The sequence below is a fragment of the Xyrauchen texanus genome, chromosome 21, assembly GCF_025860055.1.
Source record: "Xyrauchen texanus isolate HMW12.3.18 chromosome 21, RBS_HiC_50CHRs, whole genome shotgun sequence".
Taxonomy (NCBI): Eukaryota; Metazoa; Chordata; class Actinopteri; order Cypriniformes; family Catostomidae; genus Xyrauchen; species Xyrauchen texanus.
This window is the reverse complement of record NC_068296.1, coordinates 25,927,522-25,952,529: the sequence shown is the minus strand read 5'-3', so window position 1 is coordinate 25,952,529 and position 25,008 is coordinate 25,927,522. Positions and strand designations below refer to the sequence as shown.

General features: G+C 40.4%; 2 protein-coding genes across 3 annotated transcripts in view; one reads left to right on the top strand and one right to left on the bottom strand.

Moving 5' to 3' along the window:
• LOC127661398 (ras association domain-containing protein 9-like) overlaps window positions 1-25,008 on the bottom strand; it is a 65,269-nt gene that overhangs the window by 2,359 nt on the left and 37,902 nt on the right. The window lies entirely within an intron of this gene.
• On the top strand, window positions 2,750-8,611 carry LOC127661399 (ALX homeobox protein 1-like). The gene is made up of 4 exons (XM_052152068.1): window positions 2,750-3,191; window positions 4,057-4,349; window positions 4,832-4,960; window positions 7,442-8,611. Exons 1-4 carry the CDS (start codon window positions 2,990-2,992, stop codon window positions 7,778-7,780), a joined length of 963 nt encoding a protein of 320 aa, XP_052008028.1. The 5' UTR covers window positions 2,750-2,989; the 3' UTR covers window positions 7,781-8,611.

Sequence of the window (25,008 nt, the reverse complement as noted above, 5' to 3'; positions counted from 1 at the left end):
CTCATTGCAAAGCCTGAAAGGTTGATTTCCAGAATGATTCACATACAATTTAGAGGTAAAACTATGAATATGTTTCTGATGTAGATCCTTTTTTTCTATTTGTTTAGAAAGTAGTTGTATTGTAGTTTAGTTTAAAGTGGGCCTAATAATTTTTTTTTTTTAAAACGACAATAAAAATCGTATTGCCAGTTGAATATTTTGCCCTCTATCACAGCAATAAAAAGTGTTTTATTTTTTTGTATTGGGTGTTTTGGGAGCATTTGGGTACTAAGGAACGGACAGACCTTGTGTAATAGCTTAAATGCTTTAATTAATTCACTGCATACATTGTCACACAAAAACAAATTTTATTTGATAAGATTTATGTATTTATTTTTACATGGGGTTATGTTCTGAACTGAGTGAATTCAGACCATAAGTCAAGTTCTTTCATGTGCTTTACTTTTAATTTGCAGAAAAAATTTCAACAAACCACACAGAATTTCTCACATTTTCCCCTCAGCAAGGGGCCCAAATACAAGGTCATTTCAGAACCTTAAAAAGAAACCCCCCTGCTACTTAAGAGCGTCCCTATTTATTTTTATTTTTTCCAAGAGTGGCACCATCAAACCCCAAGTATTGGAAGTGACCCTTAGATATGGCTAGCCTGGCAGGTGGTATAATTTGCTGGCAGTGGGGAGAGAGCTTCTCGATGTGTGATCTCTTTTACACAGACTTTTGGAGGGTGGTATCGGATGACACCTTAACTGTTTTAAATACAAACGTTCAGGTGGTCGCAAAAATATTTTGGTGCCGGCTTTTATTCTGGCATCCAAAAAAGACTGGCATCTGGTTATTAGCCTTATGCTCACTGTGTGTTGGTCATATTTAAAAAATATAGAGACTGTTTGGAGATTTGGAGACTTTAATGTGTTATTATATCTATTATTAATGGAGTTTGGCTATAGGGTGTCAAAATAGAACAAAATAAATTGTAAGAATTTGTGTCATTTACAGTTTTTTCTTATTGCTTAAACATTAATTGATTTTTGAAGCACTATATCTGAAACCATTAACACTTGTAGCCAATGCATTTACCAAGTGTGCCAAACTGAATGCACGTTCTCTGCTTTACATTATGTGTTATAATTTTATAACACACTTCTAGCAAAACTGTAAACATAGACCAATGCTACATTGCTACACTGTTTCGCCAATTGCCTTTCCACATTGACTCATTTGTAAATAATGAGTTCACTTACAAATCAGCGCTTGAGCACTATAAATAGGCCGCAGTCTTATTGCCAGACCCACAACACATTTTTTTCTGTTTTATTTTTTATTTATTTTTTTAGCACACATTTTTTTTGTTTTCTTCTACTCCACTTTTGTTGTTTGAGGAGTGTTAGAACATTGAGAAAAAAAAATAGAGTAAACAACTTTTTCTCCTTATTTGTAGTAACAGTGTGTTATGTTCGGAAATACACATACTTAACACATTTGGATGTGTGTGTATGTGTGTTTACAACATGTATGACAAAACTTGAATGCTGCTATGCCCTGCACACAGAAAAATCAAAAGCCACAAGTGTTTTTCATTTGTACTATCAGTGCTGGTGCTTCATGTGCTGTTTCAAGTGATGGTTTGTGTGTACTGTATTGATGTAAAAACGCAATTTTTTTAAAAGAGTTTGAAGAGTTTTGCAAGAATTGTTTGCTTTTGCAAGAGATGTATAATGTTTTGCTGGTTTGGTGTAAGGCTTTGTGGTTAGTGTGTAGAGTTTAGCAAAAAATAGCCTATATTTTCAAAGATAGTGCCTAAGCAATCAGAAACAACTGTAATATGAGGCTAGAATTGAACCAAGCCTACATTTAATATCGGTATTACAAGACATTTTTCTAAAGGAAAAATAAACTCTCAGGCTTGATACTGTGTGACAATTCCATATAAATGTGCGACAATAACATGTGATTTGTTTTTTCAATGTCTTCTATTTAAATCGGGTCATTATAACGGGATTAATTTGCAATTGAAATGATTATAATAGGACGTCACAAATTGCCATGCGCTGATCGACTCTTGGTCGGAAGATTCTAGATTCTGACTTTATTAAAGCTGTAAATACCTTTTATTACTACTAAGAGATTTAAAATATCATAGATTTGGATGAAGGTTTAGTACTTTAAATACTTAGTTATTTATTTATTTATTTACAATTATTAAAAGATGGGGAATTGCTTTCTGCGTAGTCGTTGTACTTGTATTTACATTTCAGGGTTCGCCATAATCAACAAACAAGAAGTTAAACAATAGGTAATATTAAATAGCGTCGGAAAATTCATGCATAGGTTTAGGTTTTAAAATGAAGCTAAATTCTCTTAAAAGGGCATTATTATTATTATTATTAGGCTAATTATTAAAATTACAATTGTACAAAGGTTGCAGCTAGTGAAAATAACTTATTAAAAAAGATTATTACCACAAAATGAACTTTACTAGAAAGTTATTAAGATTTACTCGAATTATAATGTTACATTTGTTGTTACAACTTTTCAAATAAATGCGGGGTTTAGAGTTTAGATCCCGCATTTTTATATTAATTTATTTATACTGTTTACCCATTTTAATCTAGGATGTTTTGGGCTTTAGAAACATCACAATTTTAAAATGGCGCGCTAGTCATTTAAATATCCATTAGCGATATTCAAACATATTGAAAGCGAAAGAAAGTGTAAATGCTTCATTTCGGGTCATCACAGAGTTTCATAAATCTTTTTTTTTATTGTGGATGTGCACGTGGGTGGAGTTTCAACTTCTCCATATTCAGAAGTTGGGTGGTTGCTTGAAGCCCCCTTTCTCAGCAGTATAAAAACAGGCCCTCGGTCTCTTTAAGACAAGACAAATTAACAGTCTGTGCAAATAATTGGCTGTATTACTTCTTTTTGACATCACTAAAACATTTATGGTGTCCTTTGATGAGCTTCATGCTTGAGACGAGGCCAGAGGACGATGATGGAATACTTGAGTGACAAGTTCGCCTTGAAAAGTCAAGCGATTAAAGGCAGCGATTACTACATGGACCAGGTCATGGAGACTTTAGACAATGTGCAGTACTACAAGGCATCACCTAAATGCGTTCAGGCCTTCTCAATGCAGAGCAATGATCACCACAGCACAATGGACAGGTCTTCTCCATGTGACAACCAAAACAGTAAGTTTGGATTTTTGAAAGAAATAAACTTTTGTCTTAAAAAAAATAAAAGTGACATGTAAAACCCATTAATAATAATAAAGTAAACCAACTCGATTGTTTTTATTAAAGCGTAAAACAAATGTTGATTAAAAAAAATGTAACTTAAATGTTTTTATTTTATTTTATTTATTATAAAAAAATGTTAGCCTACCATTGACTAGTTTAATTTATTATTTGGCCTACTTATTACACATTTAACTTTTTCAATGTGGGCCAAATTTATTCAACAGTTCAACATGTTTAAGGTATAATTACAATTGCAATGTGTGAAATTTTAACGAGAAATTATGATAGCTGTAAAGTGTCTAATATTTTCCTAGTCGATTTTTTCTTTTCAATATTAGACATAGGCCTACTTATCAAAACATTGCTCTTTTATTTTCCTAACCCTATATTTATTAATTTAATTAATAAACAGGTTGGCTAACACTTAATTAAATTAATCAATATGATGCTTAACAGATCAGTGATACGCAGCCACATACAATACATGCAATATATATATATATATATATATATATATATATATATATATATATATAATTTAGCCTGATGTGTATATATGTATGTATGTATGTATATATATATATATCTATATATATATATCTATATATATATATATATATATATATATATATATATATATATATATATATATGCCTATCAAAGTTTAATGACATTACTGTACACGGATTCAAGATTGTGCGCATTATATAATGCAATAATGTTTGTTGAAGTTATTATAAACTTACCATTACATTAGATATATTTGACCTACTTTATTTGCACTAAGATACATTTTAATTGTTAATAATGACTGTAGGCGTGAGTTACTGCGCTCCTAAAACTGAGGACAGCAGCCTGCATCCGATGGAGAACTGTTGCAACATCAGAGCCTCACCGGTCACAACCGGACCAGAGAAACCCGACTTAGACGAGCTCGAAGAGAAATGCGACAGTAACGTGTCGAGCAGCAAAAAGAGACGCCATCGCACAACCTTCACGAGTGCTCAACTAGAGGATCTAGAGAAAGTCTTCCAGAAAACCCATTATCCAGATGTGTATGTGAGAGAACAGCTGGCCATGAGAACAGAGCTCACGGAGGCCAGAGTACAGGTAACTTAATTCATTAAATATCTACAGTTCTGAGACAATCTTATTTTGAATACTTTCTCTACGCATGAAACGTTATGCATATAGCCTACATCTTACAGGCAAAATTAGAATTTCCTACATTTAATTAAGATTAATGGACGCTTATTCGTAGGCTAGGCCTACTATAATAATAAAGCATAGTGGATTTACAGCTAATCGTTCTTTATGTGTGTGTTTGAAAAATGTGTAACTATGTAACATTTAATTAACTTAAAACGTCCCACAAACCTCTAATTAATTATGCCTTCACATTTACCATACAGCGAATAGCCGAATCTACTGACAACTCACAATCATCAAACAATAAAACACATAGCCTTCAATCATTAGGCGAGTCACTCATACAATTTCTAAATAGCGCTACATAAAAAGTTAGTTTCCCCATCTTTAATCATTTATTTAACATCCAGCGACTAGAACCGTACGTTTCTCTTTCTTTTAAGGTATGGTTCCAGAACAGAAGAGCTAAGTGGAGGAAGAGAGAGAGATATGGACAGATCCAGCAGGCCAAAAGTCACTTTGCAGCGTCATATGACATTTCAATGGTGCCCCGGACAGACAGTTATTCACAGGTGAGTGACTTTCTTTATTTCTTTATTATTTGTTTTTATTAGTGTCCTCAAAGACTTATGTAAAAAAAAAAAAAAGAGACAGAGACAGAGACAGAGACAGAGACGAGAGAGAGAGAGAGAGAGAGAGAGAGAGAGAGAGAGAGAGAGAGAGAGAGAGAGAGAGAGAGAGAGAATCAACCAAGCCACATAAACCTACCGTGGCCGGTCATTTAATTAGCTATAAGCTATATGCATTGGTTATAGGTTCACACTTCCTAAACGCAAACGCATGACGCGCGTTCTTCCAAATCAGCATTATTATAATTATGCATGGAATATATCATGCTGCAGTTCTTAATGAACATATAATGCACATTAATTTGTCCGTTATTACACTACAATATTGCTAATACCCACACAGTAGATTTCATGATTTATTTGACTCCCCGTAAGGCACCCCCCACCCCCGAACGTGATATTGTGAGTGATGTCTGCATATTTTGATGAAGTGTGTGTGTGTGGATGGATCGCTAATAACGCACAAACACTAGGCATGAATTGTCGGGTAGCAAGGTCTTCCTAACTTGACTTTTGACGGGTGTGGTGTGGTCCACCAGTCAGGCCGCACAACGTAGTCTCACGGACGGTAACTGACAGCTATGAAGGTTTTTGTGGCACTGCAGGACCTCAATTTCCTTTAGAGCAGATTTCACAGGGTTTATATTCTTCGCTCATGCGTTTTCAATATTCACTTAAAAAAATCTCTGTCTTCATATGAGATTATGACAGGTCCATACTGGGCATGCCAAGAAGAGGAGGGAGGGCTCAGCAAGACTGCAGTGCTTGTGTTTGTCTTATGCCCTTGACATGTGTACAGTCAACATTATAATGTGGATTTTTGTGGCCAACATAAATGCATTTTTGTGGGCTGCATGCATTGTTTGTTTGTTTTAAAGCCTGATCTGGATTTATTTAAGTCTTTGGTTATAATTGAAACTGCACTTTAATTTAGTCTGAGGTCATATCTGATTTGATGTTTATCAGAATTTTTTTTTTTCCCCAGGCACGCTAAAATGCATATTTATATATATTTTTTTCAATTGAATACACTTTCCAAATCAAGATTTATGTTCTATATGTGCTTTGAATTTCCAAACATTTTGATTTCTATCATTTTGATTGTGGACATTTTGCTCCATGAGTTCCTGATGTTGTTTCACCTCCATTTTTCATTTACTGTAGATATCCTTACTAAGCAGGATTTTCTGTCCAATTATAGCTCACCTCTCATTAGCATACACTTTTACCACTTAACCTAAAAAACAAGAGCTTTATGTTGTAACATTTAAAATAACTGTTTTTTTTTTTTTTTTAAATATTATTAGATATAATTAACCACTGTTATTTCTAACAAAATTACATTTAACAGTCAGATTAGGTACAATGTAAATATGGTACAATTATTGTAAATAATTATCTAAATTTTTTACTCAAATTAAGGTTAAGTTTTCAATATTCATACTAGTTTACATTACTGTTACTCTATAAATCTTAAAGTTGTCATTAATAAAACATTTAAAATGTCCTAATTAATCAGTACTTAAAATGTCACATTTTGGAATTAGAACTGAAATATACAGTATACGTTCTTTAAAATTGTCTTCAAGTCCAACTAACTTTGACTTCTAAAATTATCCAAAACAAAATTGCAGCTGTGTGGAATACACATAATACCTTGTGCTTGTATAAATTATGTATGTTTGGTCAAAACAAAGGAACTTTGTATAAAAATAATAATTGTTATTTAAAAATGTATAAAGTTTTTATTCTTCTGTCTATTGTTGTGTTTTGTTGTAGCTGGTTGATGTGATTTGTATGAAGTTACCATGAGGGTGATGGTGTTACCTCAATTGTACTTTACAAAAGTGCCTATTTAAGTACTGAGAGACTCTAAGGAGAATCCAATGTGCCATATGGCTAACCGAGATTCCATCTTATACTGTATAAGACGTGCTATAACTCAATTTAAATACAATAATACTTCACAGATGTGTTAAGTTTACTTGTAACTAGTTAACAGTTAAGTTCAGTTTACTTGAGCCAAATTAGTACGTTTACTTTGAAACTGCATGCAAACCGATTGCCTTGAATAAATCTAACCTAGATTAAAAATCTAATGGTAACCTGCAATTGTCTTAGGTTATATTACTACCTGATCCAACCCATAAAAATACTGGTGTTGGTGAAATCTCGTGTAGTCAGGTTGATTCAGTCATATTAATTCCAATTTTTGACTTGTAAACCTGTTAATTTAGATGTTACCACATGATGCACATTTTTTAGGATATCTGACAAAATATTTTTTTCAGCATAGGCAACAACTGCATGTGTATTCACTTTTTACAGTGTATTAAATCGGAAGCTTGCTGATTTGGTGTGATTTACATACAGGTGCAATCTTTGTTTAATTTTTCATTATTCCACCTTTCCCTGACCACACAGATTCCCAACAACTTGTGGACGGGTCCAACTCCAGGCAGCTCTGTAGTCTCTTCCTGCATGATCCCACGAGGTTCCCCTCCCTGTGTGACATCCCCCTACCCACACTCACCCCGGGCCAGTGAGCACGGTTACGTGGGATTCCCTAATCACCAGCAAAACCAATTTGGAGTTAATCACGTGTCTCTTAATAACTTCTTTGCCGATTCACTTCTGGCTCCTTCACCAAACAGTCATGCCACGTTTGAAACCAAACCTGAGTTTGAAAGGCGGTCATCCAGCATTGCTGTACTGCGAATGAAGGCTAAGGAACATACAGCCAACATATCTTGGGCTATGTGAACTCTAAACTCTATTCTAATAGTGCAGATCTGATGTGTTTTAAAAAGAATAACAATACAGCCATTGTTGTGGGCACCAAACTGACAAAAAAAGACTCCTCTACCTTTTCACAATGAATCAGTTGTTGCCCCAATGACAAACATACTATAATAAGGTGTGAAAGACTTATTCTCTTACTCTTTTTTTGTAACAAAGATATCAGCAATAATACTGTAAATTAAAAAAACAAAGGTATCAGCATTAATTATAAAATAGTCTATTTGGAGTTTTTTGTCCTTTCAAGAATGACTGTTCACATAATTTCATAATTTTTGTCTTAGCATCTCTTGTTGTGATTATAAAGAGCACAGTGCTCAGAAGTTTTATACTCTCATGACTTACAGAGATGTTGTGACCGACATACTAACACTACTGTATGTCTGTGTGCTTTGCAGCAAAGCTGTATAACGCTCTTTAGCTGTGGCTGGTGTGCACTGTGCCACATGCGGAGGAGAATTTTTTATTTTATGTTAATACAAGTTCATTAAAAGTTGTTAAAACTATACTTAATGTGTTCCGATTTATTTATTTTAGACACCACTCCATCACAGCCCTTTAATTGATGATCAGATGAGGTTTGTTGAGTAATTTCAAATCATAGCTGTTTTAAAAATGTAATTCAGGACAGAGTAATCATTTGAACACCCTGTTGTAACCCACTTGAATTTGTAATGTACATTCCTTTATTATTAATTTGTGAATTAGATATTAGTTTTGGAGAACATTGTTTTTCAGTGATCTAAAATATGAAGACTCCAAAAAGTGCTAACAAATGATAACTGACAAAATCGTCATAATTACCAGTACTACCAAAATATTGGTTTTGTATTGATCTATTTTAACTGCTCTGTTAAAATTAATTTATGAATTTAACCTTCATAATTGTTGTCTCTCCTTCTAACAACAAAAATAATTTTATCGAGTTAGGTCAACTGTTTAAGGCTTTTGGCAAATAAACAGCTTCTTCAAAAATATCTGCTTTTTATGGTCTTATGAAGATGTGATCATTTGATATACAATATAAAAACTGGTGAATAATACATACAGTATATTGATACAGATGTACCAAAAGTGTATTCTGAAAGTAGTGAAATAAAAATTAAATGTTAAAATTTGTTAGAATGTTAAGTAGATTATATATACACATTGTATTTAGTATTATACGCTATAAATAGTTATCCTATAAATAACCATAAAGCAAATCAGTAATTTGAGTGTTTTAGGTTACATATGGATTACTTATGATTAAAGAAATCTCTCAGTTTAATAACTTTGATTCAAGCTTATATATTACTGCAAATTTCTAGCTTCCATGCTTTGATTTTGTATTGACTGTAGTGATATCAACCTTTGTTAAAATGTATTTATAATTTACTTATATATTAGGGTTATTTCCTTCTTTTTTATTTGTTTTTAATGAGTTCTTCCCTCATACTTAAATCTTACCTCTGAATATTTAAGACTTTCTTAACAGTGACTTAAGAGGTCTAAACTCTAAGGGTTACTTACTGATCAGACAGACAGACAGAGAGAGAGAGAGAGAGAGAGAGGGAGAGAGAGAGAGTACTTTATGTTCATGTACTGCCTCATACTGTAATCTCTGCATGTACTGGTCTCGTCATCATTTCTCTTATGGTCACTGGTAATTTCTCTGGATGCAGATCATCAGTGTAACCCTGCGTTCACTGTAAGACTGATGGTGCACCACATATGAGGCAGAAGATCCCACCACACTCAGTTGCAGATGAGATCCATCAGCAGGCAGAATGTGTTTGACCCTCTGGGGTGAGCCACAGTCATTAATAAAGACCCTCATACACTTGGGGGAGTGAGCCACACAAAGGAGTCAGATCTCTCTGTTGCCCCACACTCCAGCCCCACACTTTGGAGGGGGAATCATATCTTAAAGCAGGTTTAATAATGATTACAAATAATTGTGCATAAAATATGTCTTTGAAATGAGAGTATATCCAAATAGATTCCACTCAGACTTGTTTTTGCTGTTGTGACTGGTTGGAAAGTCCCACGGATAAATAAATTAAAGGTAAATTAGTAGGTCTTATTTACATTTAGACTAACTCATTTACGTTTAACACTCCAAAAAAAATTTAAGAAAAATAATAAAAATTTAACATTTTTGAAACAAAAACCAACACATAACATAACATAACAAACAAAACAAAACAGTGCGTTGTTAATCTTCTTTCCAAAAGATGTCTCAGAATTTCCACAAGGGGAGGTTTGGTCAGATTTATTTCACTTTTGGGAAAACATTTGTCCCCAAACTAGCAAAGTACATACTCACCAACACATTCACATGAAGCGTAACAATCTGGCTTTGTACAGAACATACATTTTGTGATAGATATTTCAAAGATAAGCTGGCAAGTTCAACAGCAAAAATAAAAATAAGTCCCATAAGACTTTGTGTGGAAAAATGATGCTTCTTATCCAGCAATTGCACCCTGACTTTGAATGACTCTGCTCCAGAACACTCATAGATTTGCCATGCCCTGAATGCTTGATTTGGCTCCACTTTCCATTCAGTACAATGTGGCTTTTATAATTACAGCCTGAGAGTAAACACATTTAGTCTGTATTTCCTATGGACTGCTTATCCATTCCTGTGTACCAACAGATCCAACTGGTGCGGTACCAAAGACATGTCATGACACTGTCAGACGTAATGGGAACTGTAATTCTTGACTTTATTTTTATATTCCATTTTGAGGTATCAGCTGCAAATGTCTATTCCATCTATTCCAAATGTCAGTTTTATGCTATGAAGTTTAGGAGTGAGTTCCATCACCCACATTATCCTCTGGGTCATGATAATGATTTTATGTGATATGATTTTATGTTTGGGGTGAAATTACCACACCTCTGGAAAACAGTATCCTGAAAATGCCCCAGAAAATTATATTTGAGAAAGATGGGGCAAGACTCATTTATGCTGCTCTAAAAAAGATGTAGGACTAGAGCCATCAATTAAGGATGTACTGAGATAGCCTAGACAGAGAGCAACACTGCCTTTTTAATCATACAGCAGAAATGGTTCTATAGAATCTTAAAAGGTAATAATAATTCCTTCATATTTGGAACCCTTAAAATGTTCTATATCGTACACTGTATAGTGTTTAATTAAAATAATTATTTGTAGGATTTAGTTTTTGTTTTGATATGGATATGTCAATTGAATAGTTCATTATCAGTAGTTACTTTATAAGAAATTGAAATAACCATAGCAATAAAATATGAAAGTATTATAGAGCCAAAATAAAATGGAGCCTAAATAACAATAATTATTTTGGATTATTTATATAATAATGTATGTCACAATAGCACTACTTCTCTCTAACAGGTCACTACAACATACAAGTCCTTACTCAGATCACTGTAAAACTCATTATCTTTATACTACTGAATGTTTTTGTCCATACAGGACTTAGTATGAATCATCAAAACACCAAAAAAAAAAAAAACTTGGGTTGTTGTGAAATATTGGATAAAGCAACATATACGGACCTCAGGGGCACTCATGGCCCATGCTGTAAGAGTAGAAGACCAGCTAGACAAGCATACTCAGCTCTTAACTATTTCACACTTCTTGTTTTCCTTCTATCCAAATGCCACATACACGCTCTGATGGACATTTCAGCTGGGCCCTATCATTCAAAAAACTCTCAGCGTGCAGTGGGCCCTGATGTTTTTAGATCCTTGCCGAGTTAGAGGCCCATGATCTCTCTTCCTGCCAGGACAGTTATGCATGTTCAGTAGGAGCAGTGGTGCTACAGTCCATACCGGGCTTTGTGATTAATGAATGAACTCCCCAAACTGACTTTCCTTCACACAAGAAGCCTGATGAGTTATTGTGTGTGAAGGGATTTTTTTATTACATTTTCACACAGCATTTGGCTGTTTTGGAGAGCAACATGGTCATATAGATTAGGCGGTGAAGCCGCAGTGGTGATGTCTATGATTAATGTAAACCCTAGCAAATGGAAATGTTACCTGAGACCCTGAAACAAAAATGACAGAAAGGCTGATCAGGTGATTAAAATGTAAGGAAAATGATCAACCAGAATTATGTAAAGTGTTGAGAGTTCTTTGGCCAGGCATTGAATTAAATTAATTCAGTAATTAATTTACTGCGAGTAGCCTACATGACCGCATCTTTCCATTTTTGGTTTTGAACTATAGCTTTATTTAATTTTGTATCATAACATGGGACCCCCCCCCCTTGAATCACCTTTAAGGAGCGCAGAAGTATTGTATTATTTGTACACATACACATACAAATACACATACACATACTTGCAGACGATGCAGGAAGATAGTCTATTCGTTCAGTCTGTATGCAGTAGGCCTTTAATATATCATTTGTTAAGCCTGATGAGTCATTGAGTGATTGTCAGTCTTGACATGTTGTGTGCTTATGAATAGTGAAATGTGGCGGCACCCTGCTGAGATAACAATGTTTACTAATGGAAAGACAAACTGAGGCAACAAACAGACCAATTAACCATCAGAGGCAAACACACTCAAAACATGCCAAAATTATCTGGGCCGTGACGTCTAGGCTTGAGTCTTCAACTAGCATGATATAAATTATGTATATTAAATAAAACTGCATTCTTTATCATTCAGAATGTACAGAATAATTGTAACTAGTTGTTTTCAAAGAAAATATTTGAATACGTTTAGGAAATTAGTGTATAAAATGTGTGCATTAAGGGCTAATGCAAGCTGGAAAATTTAAAAGTATATTCTTCAGTCCTTTTCTATGCTGGATATTCAATCAAAGATTGGTACATTTTAAAACACAAATTATTTCAACCAAATAACATGAAACCATTGCACACAAATACCACAACCACATATCAAATGACAATCAAGTGGTCTGTTCTCCAGTGACTGGCCTCATACTGAGCTCCCAGCAGGAGGACTCACATCTGCGGATCAGCTCAAAAACCATCAATCTCCATCATCTGCACTGGCTCATCTCTATATGTACCCAAACATCCCAAACTGATCTGTGGGAAGCACTATTCCTTCAGCCTCCCTACATTTACACTTATGCATTAGGCAGACGCTTTTATCCAGTACAACTTAAAGTGCATTTAAACCTGTAGTGCGCAATTTTTTATGTTCAAATTTGAGCTGTCAATTAACCACCTCTTGGCTATAATAATGAATGTTCACTTTCATGTTTCTATGAGTCTATGTCAGTAGGGGCAGTAAGTGCAACTCCAGCTGAAGAGGTAAAGTGCAGCTGTAAAGACGACAAACTACACTTGCTGATAGCAATCTTAAAGGGGTCATGCATGAGGAATCAAAATGTTCTTGATATTTTGATATATAGGAGGTCATTCTACCATAAAAACATACTGTAAATTTCAGAACTCAAAACATAATCCCCAATGCAATAAAAGCATTTATTGAAGCCAAGCTGCAAAAACGTCTAGGTTACTAGTGTAACCCTGTTTCCTGATGGAGGGAACGAGACGTTTTGTCGATTGTAGTGACACAAGGAGCTTCTTTCGGGAGCCTCGGATACCTCTGAATATGAAAAAGGCCAATGCCAAATTGGCGAACAGAATTTGTATGTCCCGGACATACGGGTATGAAAGGCGGGATGTGCCTCTGTTTAGTCAGGTTCTGCACTGAGTAGCTGAGAACTTGGTACAGTGTTGTGGCAAGGGGGACACAATGTCTCGTTCCCTCCATCAGGGAACGGGGGTTACACTAGTAACCTAGACATTCCCCTTCTGTCACTCACTCACTCGACGTTGTGTTGATTGTAGTGACACAAGGGGTCCCTATTCAATAGCGCCACCTACACTGACCGTGTTACGTGAGCTGATGATGCTGGTGCATCAGGCTGTAGCGTGCCAAAGGCACATCAGACTGCACATAACCCTCCCCAACGCCCCACTAAGACATCATATTGTTTTTATTAGGCTCCCGGAATCTGACCCAGGACTCCCTTGGGGGGGTGGGAACAAGCGACGTGGCAAGCATGGGAGCAGGCCGCACCAGCAGTGGCCTTTTCTCTATGTTTCTCCTCATAGAGTGTTAGATGAGGCCGGGGCCATGTAGCTATAACACTCATTGGGGAAGGCATTCTTTTTCGACTCCTATTCTTTCAGGGGGAAAAGACCCTGCTAAGACCACATCTTGCCCAGGCTGGGGGAGGTTAAATGTGGTGAATACCTCACATGGGTTTTTAGGTCACATGTGGAAGTGCCGCTGTGGTAGATCCTACCTGCTGAGAGGGAGGAGTTGCTACAAACACAGCGACCGGGGGGCAGAGGGGACTGCCCAAGGGAGACGCGGGTCCACCAGTAGGGGGACCTTACCATGGAAAATACACACAGGGGGATTAATCAATGAAGGCAAACCCTGTGGAGCACCTATTCCAGTACAGAGTAATTAGTACCCGTAGTGGGTCTGGTCGGGAATTCCTCTGCGGAATTTGCGGACCAGAGGGCTAGGGAGGAAAAGAGATCCAAGGAGCACAAGTTTAGTGGACTCTCCTGGGAGAAACAGCGCACGTGATCACCTCAGTGAAGGGGAAGGGCTCTGGCGCAAGCGGTACACCCGATCAGTCCTCCTGTGTTACCGAGTTCTACATGCTTGGCCTGACAAAACACTGATCGAAACTGACTTAACCAGGAGATTGTAGAATCTCGCAAAGGTATTGGGTGTCGCCCAGCCTGCTGCTCTACAGATGTCTACTAGAGAGGTGCCATTAGCCAGTGCCCACGAGGATGCCACACATCTTATAGAGTGTGCTCGAACCCGCAAGGTGGCAGGCAAGGCCTGGGTCTGATAGGCCAATGCGATGGTGTCGACTACCCAGTGGCAAGCCTCTGTTTGGAGACAGCATTCCCTTTCTGCTGTCCGCCAAAGCAAAAAAGAGCTGCTCAGAGAGTCTAAAGCTCTGTGTGCAGTTCAAATAGGTACGCAAAGCACGTACCAGACACAGCAACGATAAGGCTGGGTCTGCATCCTCCCAGGGCAGCGCTTGCAGGTTCACTACCTGGTCCCTGAAAGGGGTCGTAGGAACCTTGGGCACGTAGCCCGGTCGTGGTCTTAGGAGGACATGAGTATCTGCTTGACCGAACTCTAGGCATGTGTCACTGATAGACACATATTTATGTACATAGACACGATAGACACGATTTACACGATTTATGTCGTGTAAACATAGACACGATAGACACGATTTATGTACATGTGTCGCTGATGGTTGCAGGTCTCCAACCCTCTTGATGGAAGTGAGTGCAATCAGAAGGGCTGTCTTCTGGGAGAGGGCACTTAGCTCAACTGATTCTAGAGGCCTGAAGTGGGTTCTCTGAAGGCCCGTAAGAACCATGGAGAGATCCCATGAGGGGAACAGGCATGGCCTGGGCGGGTTCAGCCTCCAGACACCTCTTAGAAACCTGATGATCAGGTCGTGCTTTCCTAGGGACTTACCGTCCACCCATCATGGTGGGCCTCTAAAGCGGCAACATATACCTTCAAGGTGGAGGGGGACTGCCGCCCCTCCAGCTTTCCATGTAGGAATGAGAGCACTGACCCGACTGTGCAATTCTGTGGGTCTTCAGATCGGGATGAACACCAATTTGCCTCTGGGGCAAGGTGTGTGCCAACGCATCTGTCCCGAGGGGACTTGCCTCCGACCTGAGGGAGTACCAGAGCGGGCAGTGGGAGTTCTCTTGAGAAGCGAACAGGTCTATCTGTGCTTCACCATAATGGCCCCAGATCAGCTGAACCACCTGGGGGTGTAGCCTCCACTCTCCATTGAGCAGAGCCTGACACTACAGCACGTCCGCTGTTGTGTTGAGGCTGCCCGGAATATGAGTGGTGTGCACGACCTCAGACGATGCTGGCTCCAAAGGAGGAGATAGCGAGCGAGTTGTGACATATGACGAGAGCACACACCGCCTTGGCGATTTATGTACACTACCGTCGCGGTGCTGTCTGAATGGATCAAGACGTGCTTGCCTCGGACCAGCGGGAGAAATCTCTGCAGGGCAAGAAATACAGCCAGCAACTCTAGGCAGTTCATGTGCCAATGCAGCCACGGGGCAGGACCGGGCAGCCTCATGCCCATTGCACAAGGTGCCTCAACCCTGTTTGGAGGCATCTGTGGTGACCACGATGCACCTGGACACCTGCTGCAAGGGGACTCCTTTCTGCAGAAAACAGAGGTCTGTCCAGGGGTTGAGTAACTGACGGCAGAGAGGGGTGAAAATCACACGATACGTGCCGCAGTGCCAATGCCCACCTCGCGACTCGAGTCTGAAGCCAGTGCTGGAGCGGTCTCATTTGCATCAACCCTAGCGGTGCGACTGCAGCTGAGGATGCCATATGCCCCAGTAGCCTCTGGAACTGTTTTAGGGGGACCGCAGTACCTATTTTGAACGAAGAGAGGCAATTCAGCACTGACTGCGCACGCACGTTTGTGAGTCACGCTACCATTGAGACTGAGTCTAACTCCATGCTGAGGAAAGAGATGCTCTGAACATGCCCATCTCAGGGATGCTTGGTTTGTGTCGTATTTAAGAAGATGTCCTGGCAGTAGAGGCGGCGCAACTATGACGATCAACCTATAATCTCACCCAAGTTGAGATGGCACTAAACTGCAGTGGAAATGCAAGCTCCGAAATGTAAAGCGAGTAGCGTCGAGGCGAGTCGAACCGTAACATGCAGTGGAAACGTGCCATATTTGAAGCACCAACAGATCTTCACTAAAGAATGCAAAAGATGCTAATGACAAAACAAGAGAGCAAAAATGCCTGGTTTATTCGAAAGTGGGTAAAATTTGTGATAAAATGATTTGGCTTGATGCAAGAGCAATTAGGTAGCAGTTGGTCTATGGAATCTCTAATTTTTTAAATCTGCATTGTCAGATCCATCTCTGGACACTCAAAGCAATGTCAGCAGCAACAGTAACTATCCTGTTTAAGATAGACTTTTGTTTAAAAATAAAAGTTGTGTTTTGAAAGAGAAAGTAACTCTTCTTTTGTTGATAAAACACATGGATCTCAAACCCTCCTAGAAGTAATATCTGGGTTGTGGACAGTGAAGTATCACTCTGTCACGATCTGAACTGATGGTAGAAATGTTTGTTTCTTATCATGTCAATTGATGTGATCTGCTGACCCTGTATGCATTTGAAGCCCATCTCCAATGTCAAGCCAAGTCCTCCCACATGGTTGTTTCCTTTTTCTAATGGCTTTAAATTAAATTTTCTCAAGGTGAAAACTCTCAGTGCCAAGTCACCACAAAGTCTGAAATATTAAAGATAGGAATTAATAAAAGTTTACTGTGATTGACACGTCCTCCAAGCAAAGTTACGGACTTGTCGTTTACTAATAAAGACATGGTGAACCACATAACAATGGTTTTCTGTTACTTTCCTTATTCTAAATTTAAAGACACAATAAGTTATATTATAAGCTATATAATTTAATTAACAATTTTAAAAAGTTGAATTTAATTTAATATAATTTATTAGCATTTAAAATATCCACCACATGCTTTAGTAACTTAATACACTCAAAATTTGTCTAAAACCTGGTGATCCAGGTACTCCCAGCAGGATTTGGTAATGTCCCAAACAGCAGCTTGAGTGATATTTTGTACAAAGGCTTTAATGTCACAAATTTGCTTAATTGTTTAGGGGCCTAGAAATAGTGCAGAATCTTAAATAGTTCTGATTCTTTTTGTTACATTATTCAAAATATTTTTTTTTGTTTTGTTTAGATTTAAAATAAAATGTGATCCCAGATTTTATCCCAGATCACAATTGGTTTATTTTTCCTTTTCTTTTTTAACCAAACAACTTTTCATAAATTGTAGCTTTTGACATGTTGACGACTTTCCCGAGGTCCTGGAGGTTTTGAATAAAATTATGCCATTGTTTAAATGTGGAGGCTGCTGTGGCAGAATTCCCTGTCCTTGTTCCCAAATTAGGAACATAATCATCTGTTAAATAACAATGGCACCTCTCAGGTGACACTGCGGATCTAACAGATTTACTCTAAAGGGGGTTATGTAATGGAGCCTGGCAGAGCACTGCACTGTAAATACAACTCTGAGTCTTTTGATAACCAATGGATTCTTCTAGTCAGGTCTAAGGAGAGAGCTTTATCACCCCCCTGTTGCTCTCATTAATGGAAAAGGTTAAGTAGCTAAAGTCCTGCAGTCCCTCTGGGATAACCCCCATCACCCCCACACACACCCCCATAGGGTGCACTGAATCAAGAGGCTGATTGCATCAGTGACAGTGCTGTTTTTACTGTGATTATAATCTGGGAAACTAAAGGTCACATTGCAATTTATTGAAAAGCCTCATATGATACTTTGATTTATTAAATAAAGATAAACTATTAACTAACAGAGTACCTGTGAGGTGAACTTTTCTGAGCAGAATGAGGCCATTAAATGGATATGCCAGATGTGTATGAATTTCTTTTTTTTCTGCTGAATGCAAACAAAGAATTTTAAAAGAATATCTCAGCACTGTAGGTTCATACAATGCAAGTGAATGATGGCCAGACCTTTGAAACTCCAAAAATCACATAAAGACAACATAAAAGTAATCCATAAGACTCCAGTGGTTTTAAGTGATGCAATCATTTTGGGTGAGAAACAGATCAATATTTAAATCCTTTTTTACTATAAATCTCCAGTTTTACTTTCGCTTTCAGAGTGTGGAAAGAATGGGAAAGTGAAAATTCACTTCAAAATTGACCTGGGCTTCACACACATGTACGTCTTATTATCTGCTTGGTATGATAAGGGATTTGTCCTGTCATTCTCATATAAGCATATGAGAGTGGTGGTGGTGTAGTGGGCTAAAGCACATAACTAGTAAACAGAATATCGCTGGTTCAATCCCCACAGCCACCACCATTGTGTCCTTGAGCAAGACACGTAACTCCTGGTTGCTCTGGAGGGATTGTCCCTGTAATAAGTGCACTATAAGTTGCTTTGGATAAAAGCGTCTGCCAAATGCATAAATGTCAAGTCAAGTCAATTTTATTTATATAGCGCCTTTGACAACATACATCGTTTCAAATCAGCTTTTCAGAAGATCAGCATTAACAGACAATAAAATTGTAATGTCTATAAAGTCGATGAATCATCATTGTGTAATTATATAAAATACGATTCTTAAACGTGTTTAAAAATAATTAAATAATAATTGTATTAATAACCCCAGTGAGCAAGCTGAAGGCGACTGTAATTTGAATGAAAATAAGCATGTAAGCCCATGTCACATGCTATACTTTCTCCTTTAGATGTACAAGTATCTCCCCTAGGAGTAAAAGATGAGAGAGAGAGAGAGAGAGAGAGAGAGAGAGAGAGAGAGAGAGAGAGAGAGAGAGATGAGCAAATGAAATAAGCTTTTGTCTTTGAAATCACTTTTTTATGCCTGGATTGGACTAATTGAAATTGGATGGTTGTGAAGATGTTCATACTCTGTGAACATATTTTGTTGGTGTGTGTTGTTTGTTGGTGTAATTTTATGGTACATACATTCAGTTCTCATGCTGTGATTCATTCCTTTCTTTTAGTTCTCCCTGAACAAGCAATCCTATGATTAACACCAGGGGAAAAAATAGCAAAGCCGTAACTTACAAAGTCTTCAAGTGCACCAAATTGCATCTAAAATACAAAAAGGATATGTCATCTTTAATATGTTTTAAAACCTTTTAAAATCTAATATTAAAGGGATACTCACAAATGAAAATATAATTATGTACTTATAAAAGATAATCAAGATGTAAATTTTTGCTTTAACTGTGTATCCCATCTTTGTGACAGCACAATCAAACCTGTTTTATTACGCATCCGCCAGCAGATGGCAGTATAATACATAGTTCCCCTGAAGTCACGAAGAGAAGGCTTTTAAACCAAAAATGAAACATTACGCTTTAGCACAAGAAAGTTGCAGTTGTCCCTGACAATATATTCAGCATGCTCAGCACCTGTGCTGTCTCCTATTCTAATCAGTGATTGTATGAATTTATCACTCAAAGTCCTGTGGGAGTGCCTGGTGTTTGTCTCTCATTAAATTCTCCCCTGTGATTGGAAATGAGAGGCCAGTCTGTGGTGTCTGCCAACCTCTTCTGCTTTGCGTGGAGATGGGTGTCCCAGGGGCGATAATGTGCGTGTGACCAGCTCTTCAAATATCAGTTCATCAGTATTCTGCTGCCAATCTGCCATGCTAGTCATTCAGCTCAGTGTGGCTTCACTTACAACCCTAATCTATACATTTTGCATGTTTATGTAAGCGAATAATAATGGTTCCATTCATTAGTTTATTATGTTGTAAACTTGCCTCAACATGAAGACCATTTTTTTCCCATGCAATTTCTTTACATATCAGTTCGATCAAGATGTCAATAGATCTATTAAGAGTAGTGCCATATTTATTTTTTGATCTATTGTTTAAGCATCTAGTCTGTCAAATCTAACACAACAGTTTGTCAGCTCTCTGTGCACACGATGCCATTTTTGTTAACAGAGGGATTGGTCTATACCACTTTAAACAACTGTACAACTTTTGTAAAGACTGTAAATCTATCCCTAACAGCATTTATTCCTGTCAAAATTTAAATATGGCTCTACTCTGAATAAAGTTTATAATGAGTAGCTTACATTTTAGAAACAATATTGGCGGTAATTTTGTCTTGTTCCCCTCAGTTAACAGAAATAGTTCCAGATAATTCTGTGTTGTCAAGCCTGAACAAAATTGAAAGGAACTGTTATTGGATGCCAAGCTAACCTATTAATTATTTGCAAACTGGAACTTGGACATTCCACACATTCCAGGAAACATTTCAAGCATACAGAATTTACTCAACTTCCCAAATGATGACTCTTTTCACTAACGATTAACCATTTAATGATGCTAAGTGTTTACCATGCTAAGAGGAAATGGGGCATTAAGACCATCTACTGTAGGAAGAACGAGAAGCTTCATGCCTGAGGTTTGTGCAAGTTTAATTCAGTGTTTAACAACTGACTTTTTTTAGTATCTGCTTTGTCTGAATCAAGGCCTTTGCAGCATACCTGTGGATGACTCAGTATTCCCCTTCAAAAATCCCTGTCAAATGGGGACATAGACAGGTCTAGGGGTAACTAAACACAATAGAATGTTTCATCTGACTATGCTGGACATATTACGTAGGATCAGTAATGAACCTAATCAATTTAAAAACAGTGAGACAGGGAAGTCAGATTTGCATGCTCTTCACATAATTGCTCACGCTGAAAATAGCTTATGAATCTTCCCACGCAGATATATGTTGAGCTTGGTTGATTTAATGGGTATTACCCACTGAGTCATTGAATGTGGCTCCAATCATCGACTGTCTGTACTTTAAGGCTTTGTCATCATGATCATTCGGATTGGGTTTTAACAGATTTGGGTCTTATAGGCAGTCTTAAAATAAAAATATGCCACATAACCACCAAGAATAGTCCAAACTTAACCAGGGGCATGGCAAAAAAGCCACAGGGGGAAATTGTTTTGGGGGGTAAATCCAATATTGTAAATTCTTAGTATTTGTCTAACATTTGGTATATGTTATAATGTTCTATTCTATTCTATCCATATAGTGACTTTACAGACCTTAGTGAAGAGAAAAAGTGTCTTTGAAAAAAATTACATTGATAAAAGAAAATCAGCCATAAAATCAGCTCTGAAATCAACAGCAACAACTCCAAAACATTGAGTACAAAATGAACTCTCCATGGTAGACAGTAGAATTCTTGAAAACTAACATAGGGACAGTTCTATTATTTAAAACATATTCTGTACTCAACAAAAATATTTGTAAGATTTATGCATTTCAATTTCATAACAATTATCAATCAAATTTGAGAATATGAAATTAAAAACCATTTGATATTTTAAGTTTAAGTAATTTTGTTTGATGGAAATTGAAATGCATGAATCATAAAATATTCTAAAATATATATATATATATTTTTAATAAAGTGTAGAAGGTTTATTGCTATGAAACCTTGTGCATTATACAGCTTCTTTGATGCTACTGTTATGCTGGGTGTGGAAGCAGGACAAGACAGACAGAGGTGCGGATCCAAACGCGGTATTTTATTTAAGATAAACAAATAAGAAACAAAAGGTAAACACAAAGAAATGTCCACGAGGGGAAAACAGGAAACTGATGCACAACGAAACAGATATAAACACGATGAAACAAACTCTGAACTCGGGTAGGGAACACGGACCAGGCTTGACAACATGCAAGAAACGAAAACGATCAACAGAGACTAAACAAAGAACCAGGGTTTAAATACACAGACAAAGTGGAGACTGAACGAGACACAGGTGAAAACAATGATGAGTGCAGGCAGTGGGGGAGGCCGGCAATTGTGGGAAATGTAGTTTAACACACGGACAGTGAGACTCAGGGCGGACAACAGGGAAAACGTGACATGGAACAGGATCGGTGACGGGTGAAACGGAAAACACGGAGCGGACAACAAGGAAACGTGAAATAAACGTGATAGTGAAACAGAGAACATAGGGCAGACAACACAGGAACGTAACATAACCCCCCCTAAAATAGCAAAAAGAAAACCCACACAGAAGAACAAAAACAAAAGATCCAAGGAGTGAGGGGGTAGACCCGGGGGAACACAGACAGAGAAAAGGGAGCACAAGGGGCACAGAGACAGACCAAGAAGGCACAAGGGACACGGAGACAGACCAAGGGGGCACCAGGGACATGGAGACAGTCCACGGGGTTACAAGGGGCAATTAGGCAGTCCACGGGGGCACAAAGGGAAATGAGACAGTCCACGGGGGCACAAGGGGTAATTAGGCAGTCCATGGGGGCACAAGGGGCAATTAGGCAGTCCACCGGGGCACAAAGGGACAGGTTTAGGAGGCCAGGGAGGTATCGACCGGGCAGGGACAGGTTTAGGTGGTCTGGGAGGTGTTGACCGGGCCGGGACAGGTTTAGATGGCCCGGGGGCTGCCCATAAGGCAAGGTCTGGTTCAGGGGGCCTGGGAGGAGGCCACCAGACAGAGGCCGGTTTTGGTGGCCTGGGAGATGGCCGTGGGCCAAGGGCCGGTTCAGGGGACCTGGGAGGTGGCCACGGGACAGAGGCCGGTTTAGGTGGCCTAGGAGATGGCCGTGGGGCAAGGACCGGTTCAGGGGGCCTGGGAGGAGGAGTGGCCACTGGGGAGGCCGGCGGAGCCGCGTGAGGCGGAGCCAAGGAGGACCTCTGAGGCGGAGCCGAGGAAGGCTCAGGAGCTGAGGGAGGCTCTGGAAGCTCAGGAGGCGGAGCTGAGGGAGGCTCATGAGATGGAGCTGAGGGCGGTGGCGCCATAGGCAGCTCTAGAGGCGGAGGCCTGGAAGGCTCTGGAGGCGGAGCCGTAGGAGGCTCAGAAGGCGGAGCCGTAGGAGGCTCGGGAGTCTCTGGGAGAGGAGCCGTAGGAGGCTCGAGCAGGCGGAGCCGTAGGAGGCTCGAGAGGCGGAGCCGTAGGAAGCTCTGGAGTCTCTGGGAGCAGAGCCGTAGGAGGCTCGGGAAAAAAAGGCAGTGGAAGACTCGAGAGGCTCTGGAGGCGGAGCCCTGGAAGGCTCGAGAGGCTTGAGAGGCGGAGCCCTGGAAGGCTTGAGAGGCTTGAGAGGCGGAGCCCTGGAAGGCTCGAGAGGCTCGAGAGGCGGAGCCCTGGAAGGCTCGAGAGGCTCGAGAGGCGGAGTCCTGGAAGGCTCGAGTGACTTGAAGAGCTGAGCCCTGGAAGGCTCGAGAGGCGGAGCCCTGGAAGGCCCGAGAGGCGGAGCCCCGGAAGGTTCGAGAGGCTTGAGAGGCGGAGTCCTGGGAGGCCTGAGAGACTTGAGAGGCGGAGCCCTGGGAGGCTCGGGAGGAGGAGCCCTGGAAGACTCGAGAGACTTGGGAGGCGGAGCCCTGGGAGGCTCGGGAGGAGGAGCCCTGGAAGACTCGAGAGACTTGGGAGGCGGAGCCCTGGGAGGCTCGGGAGGAGGAGCCCTGGAAGACTCGAGAGACTTGGGAGGCGGAGCCCTGGGAGGCTCGGGAGGAGGAGCCCTGGAAGACTCGAGAGACTTGGGAGGCGGAGCCCTGGGAGGCTCGGGAGGAGGAGCCCTGGAAGACTCGAGAGACTTGGGAGGTGGAGCCCTGGAAGGCTCGGGAGGAGTAGCTCTGGAAAGCTCGGGAGGAGTAGCTCTGGAAAGCTCGGAAGGCGGAGCTCTGGAAAGCTCGGAAGGCGGAGCTCTGGAAAGCTCGGGAGGCTCGGAAGGCGGAGCTCTGGAAAGCTCGGAAGGAGGAGCTCTGGAAAGCTCGGGAGGTGGAGCTCTGGAAAGCTCGGGAGGTGGAGCTCTGGAAAGCTCGGGAGGTGGAGCTCTGGAAAGCTCGGGAGGTGGAGCTCTGGAAAGCTCGGGAGGCGTTGGCTCTTGAACGGTCATGGCTGCTGGCGCTGGCTCTTGGACGGTCAAGGCTGCTGGCGCTGGCTCTGGGACGGTCAAGGCTGCTGGCGCTGGCTCCAGAGCCAGATACAGGCGCTGGCTCTGGGACGGTCGAGGCTACAGGTGCTGGCTCGGGGACGGTCAAGGCTACAGGCGCTGGCTCGGGGACGGTCGAGGCTACAGGCGCTGGCTCGGGGACGGTCGAGGCTACAGGTGCTGGCTCGGTGGACGGTCGAGGCTACAGGCGCTGGCTCGGGGACGGTCGAGGCTACAGGCGCTGGCTCGGGACGGTCGAGGCTACAGGCGCTGGCTCGGGACGGTCGAGGCTACAGGCGCTGGCTCGGGACGGTCGAGGCTACAGGCGCTGGCTCGGGACGGTCGAGGCTACAGGCGCTGGCTCGGGGACGGTCGAGGCTACAGGCGCTGGCTCGGGGACGGTCGAGGCTACAGGCGCTGGCTCGGGGACGGTCGAGGCTACAGGCGCTGGCTCGGGGACGGTCGAGGCTACAAGCGCTGGCTCACAGACATCGGGGGATAGTGGCTCTGGCTGGTTGACCGTGGCTGACGAGGACTCAGGCTCGCTGACCGTGGCTGACGTGGGCACAGGCTCGCTCACCGTGACAGGCGAGGGCTCTGGCTCGCTCACGGTGACAGGCGTGGGCTCTGGCTCGCAGACCGGGGCAGGCGTGGGCTCTGGCTCGCAGACCGGGG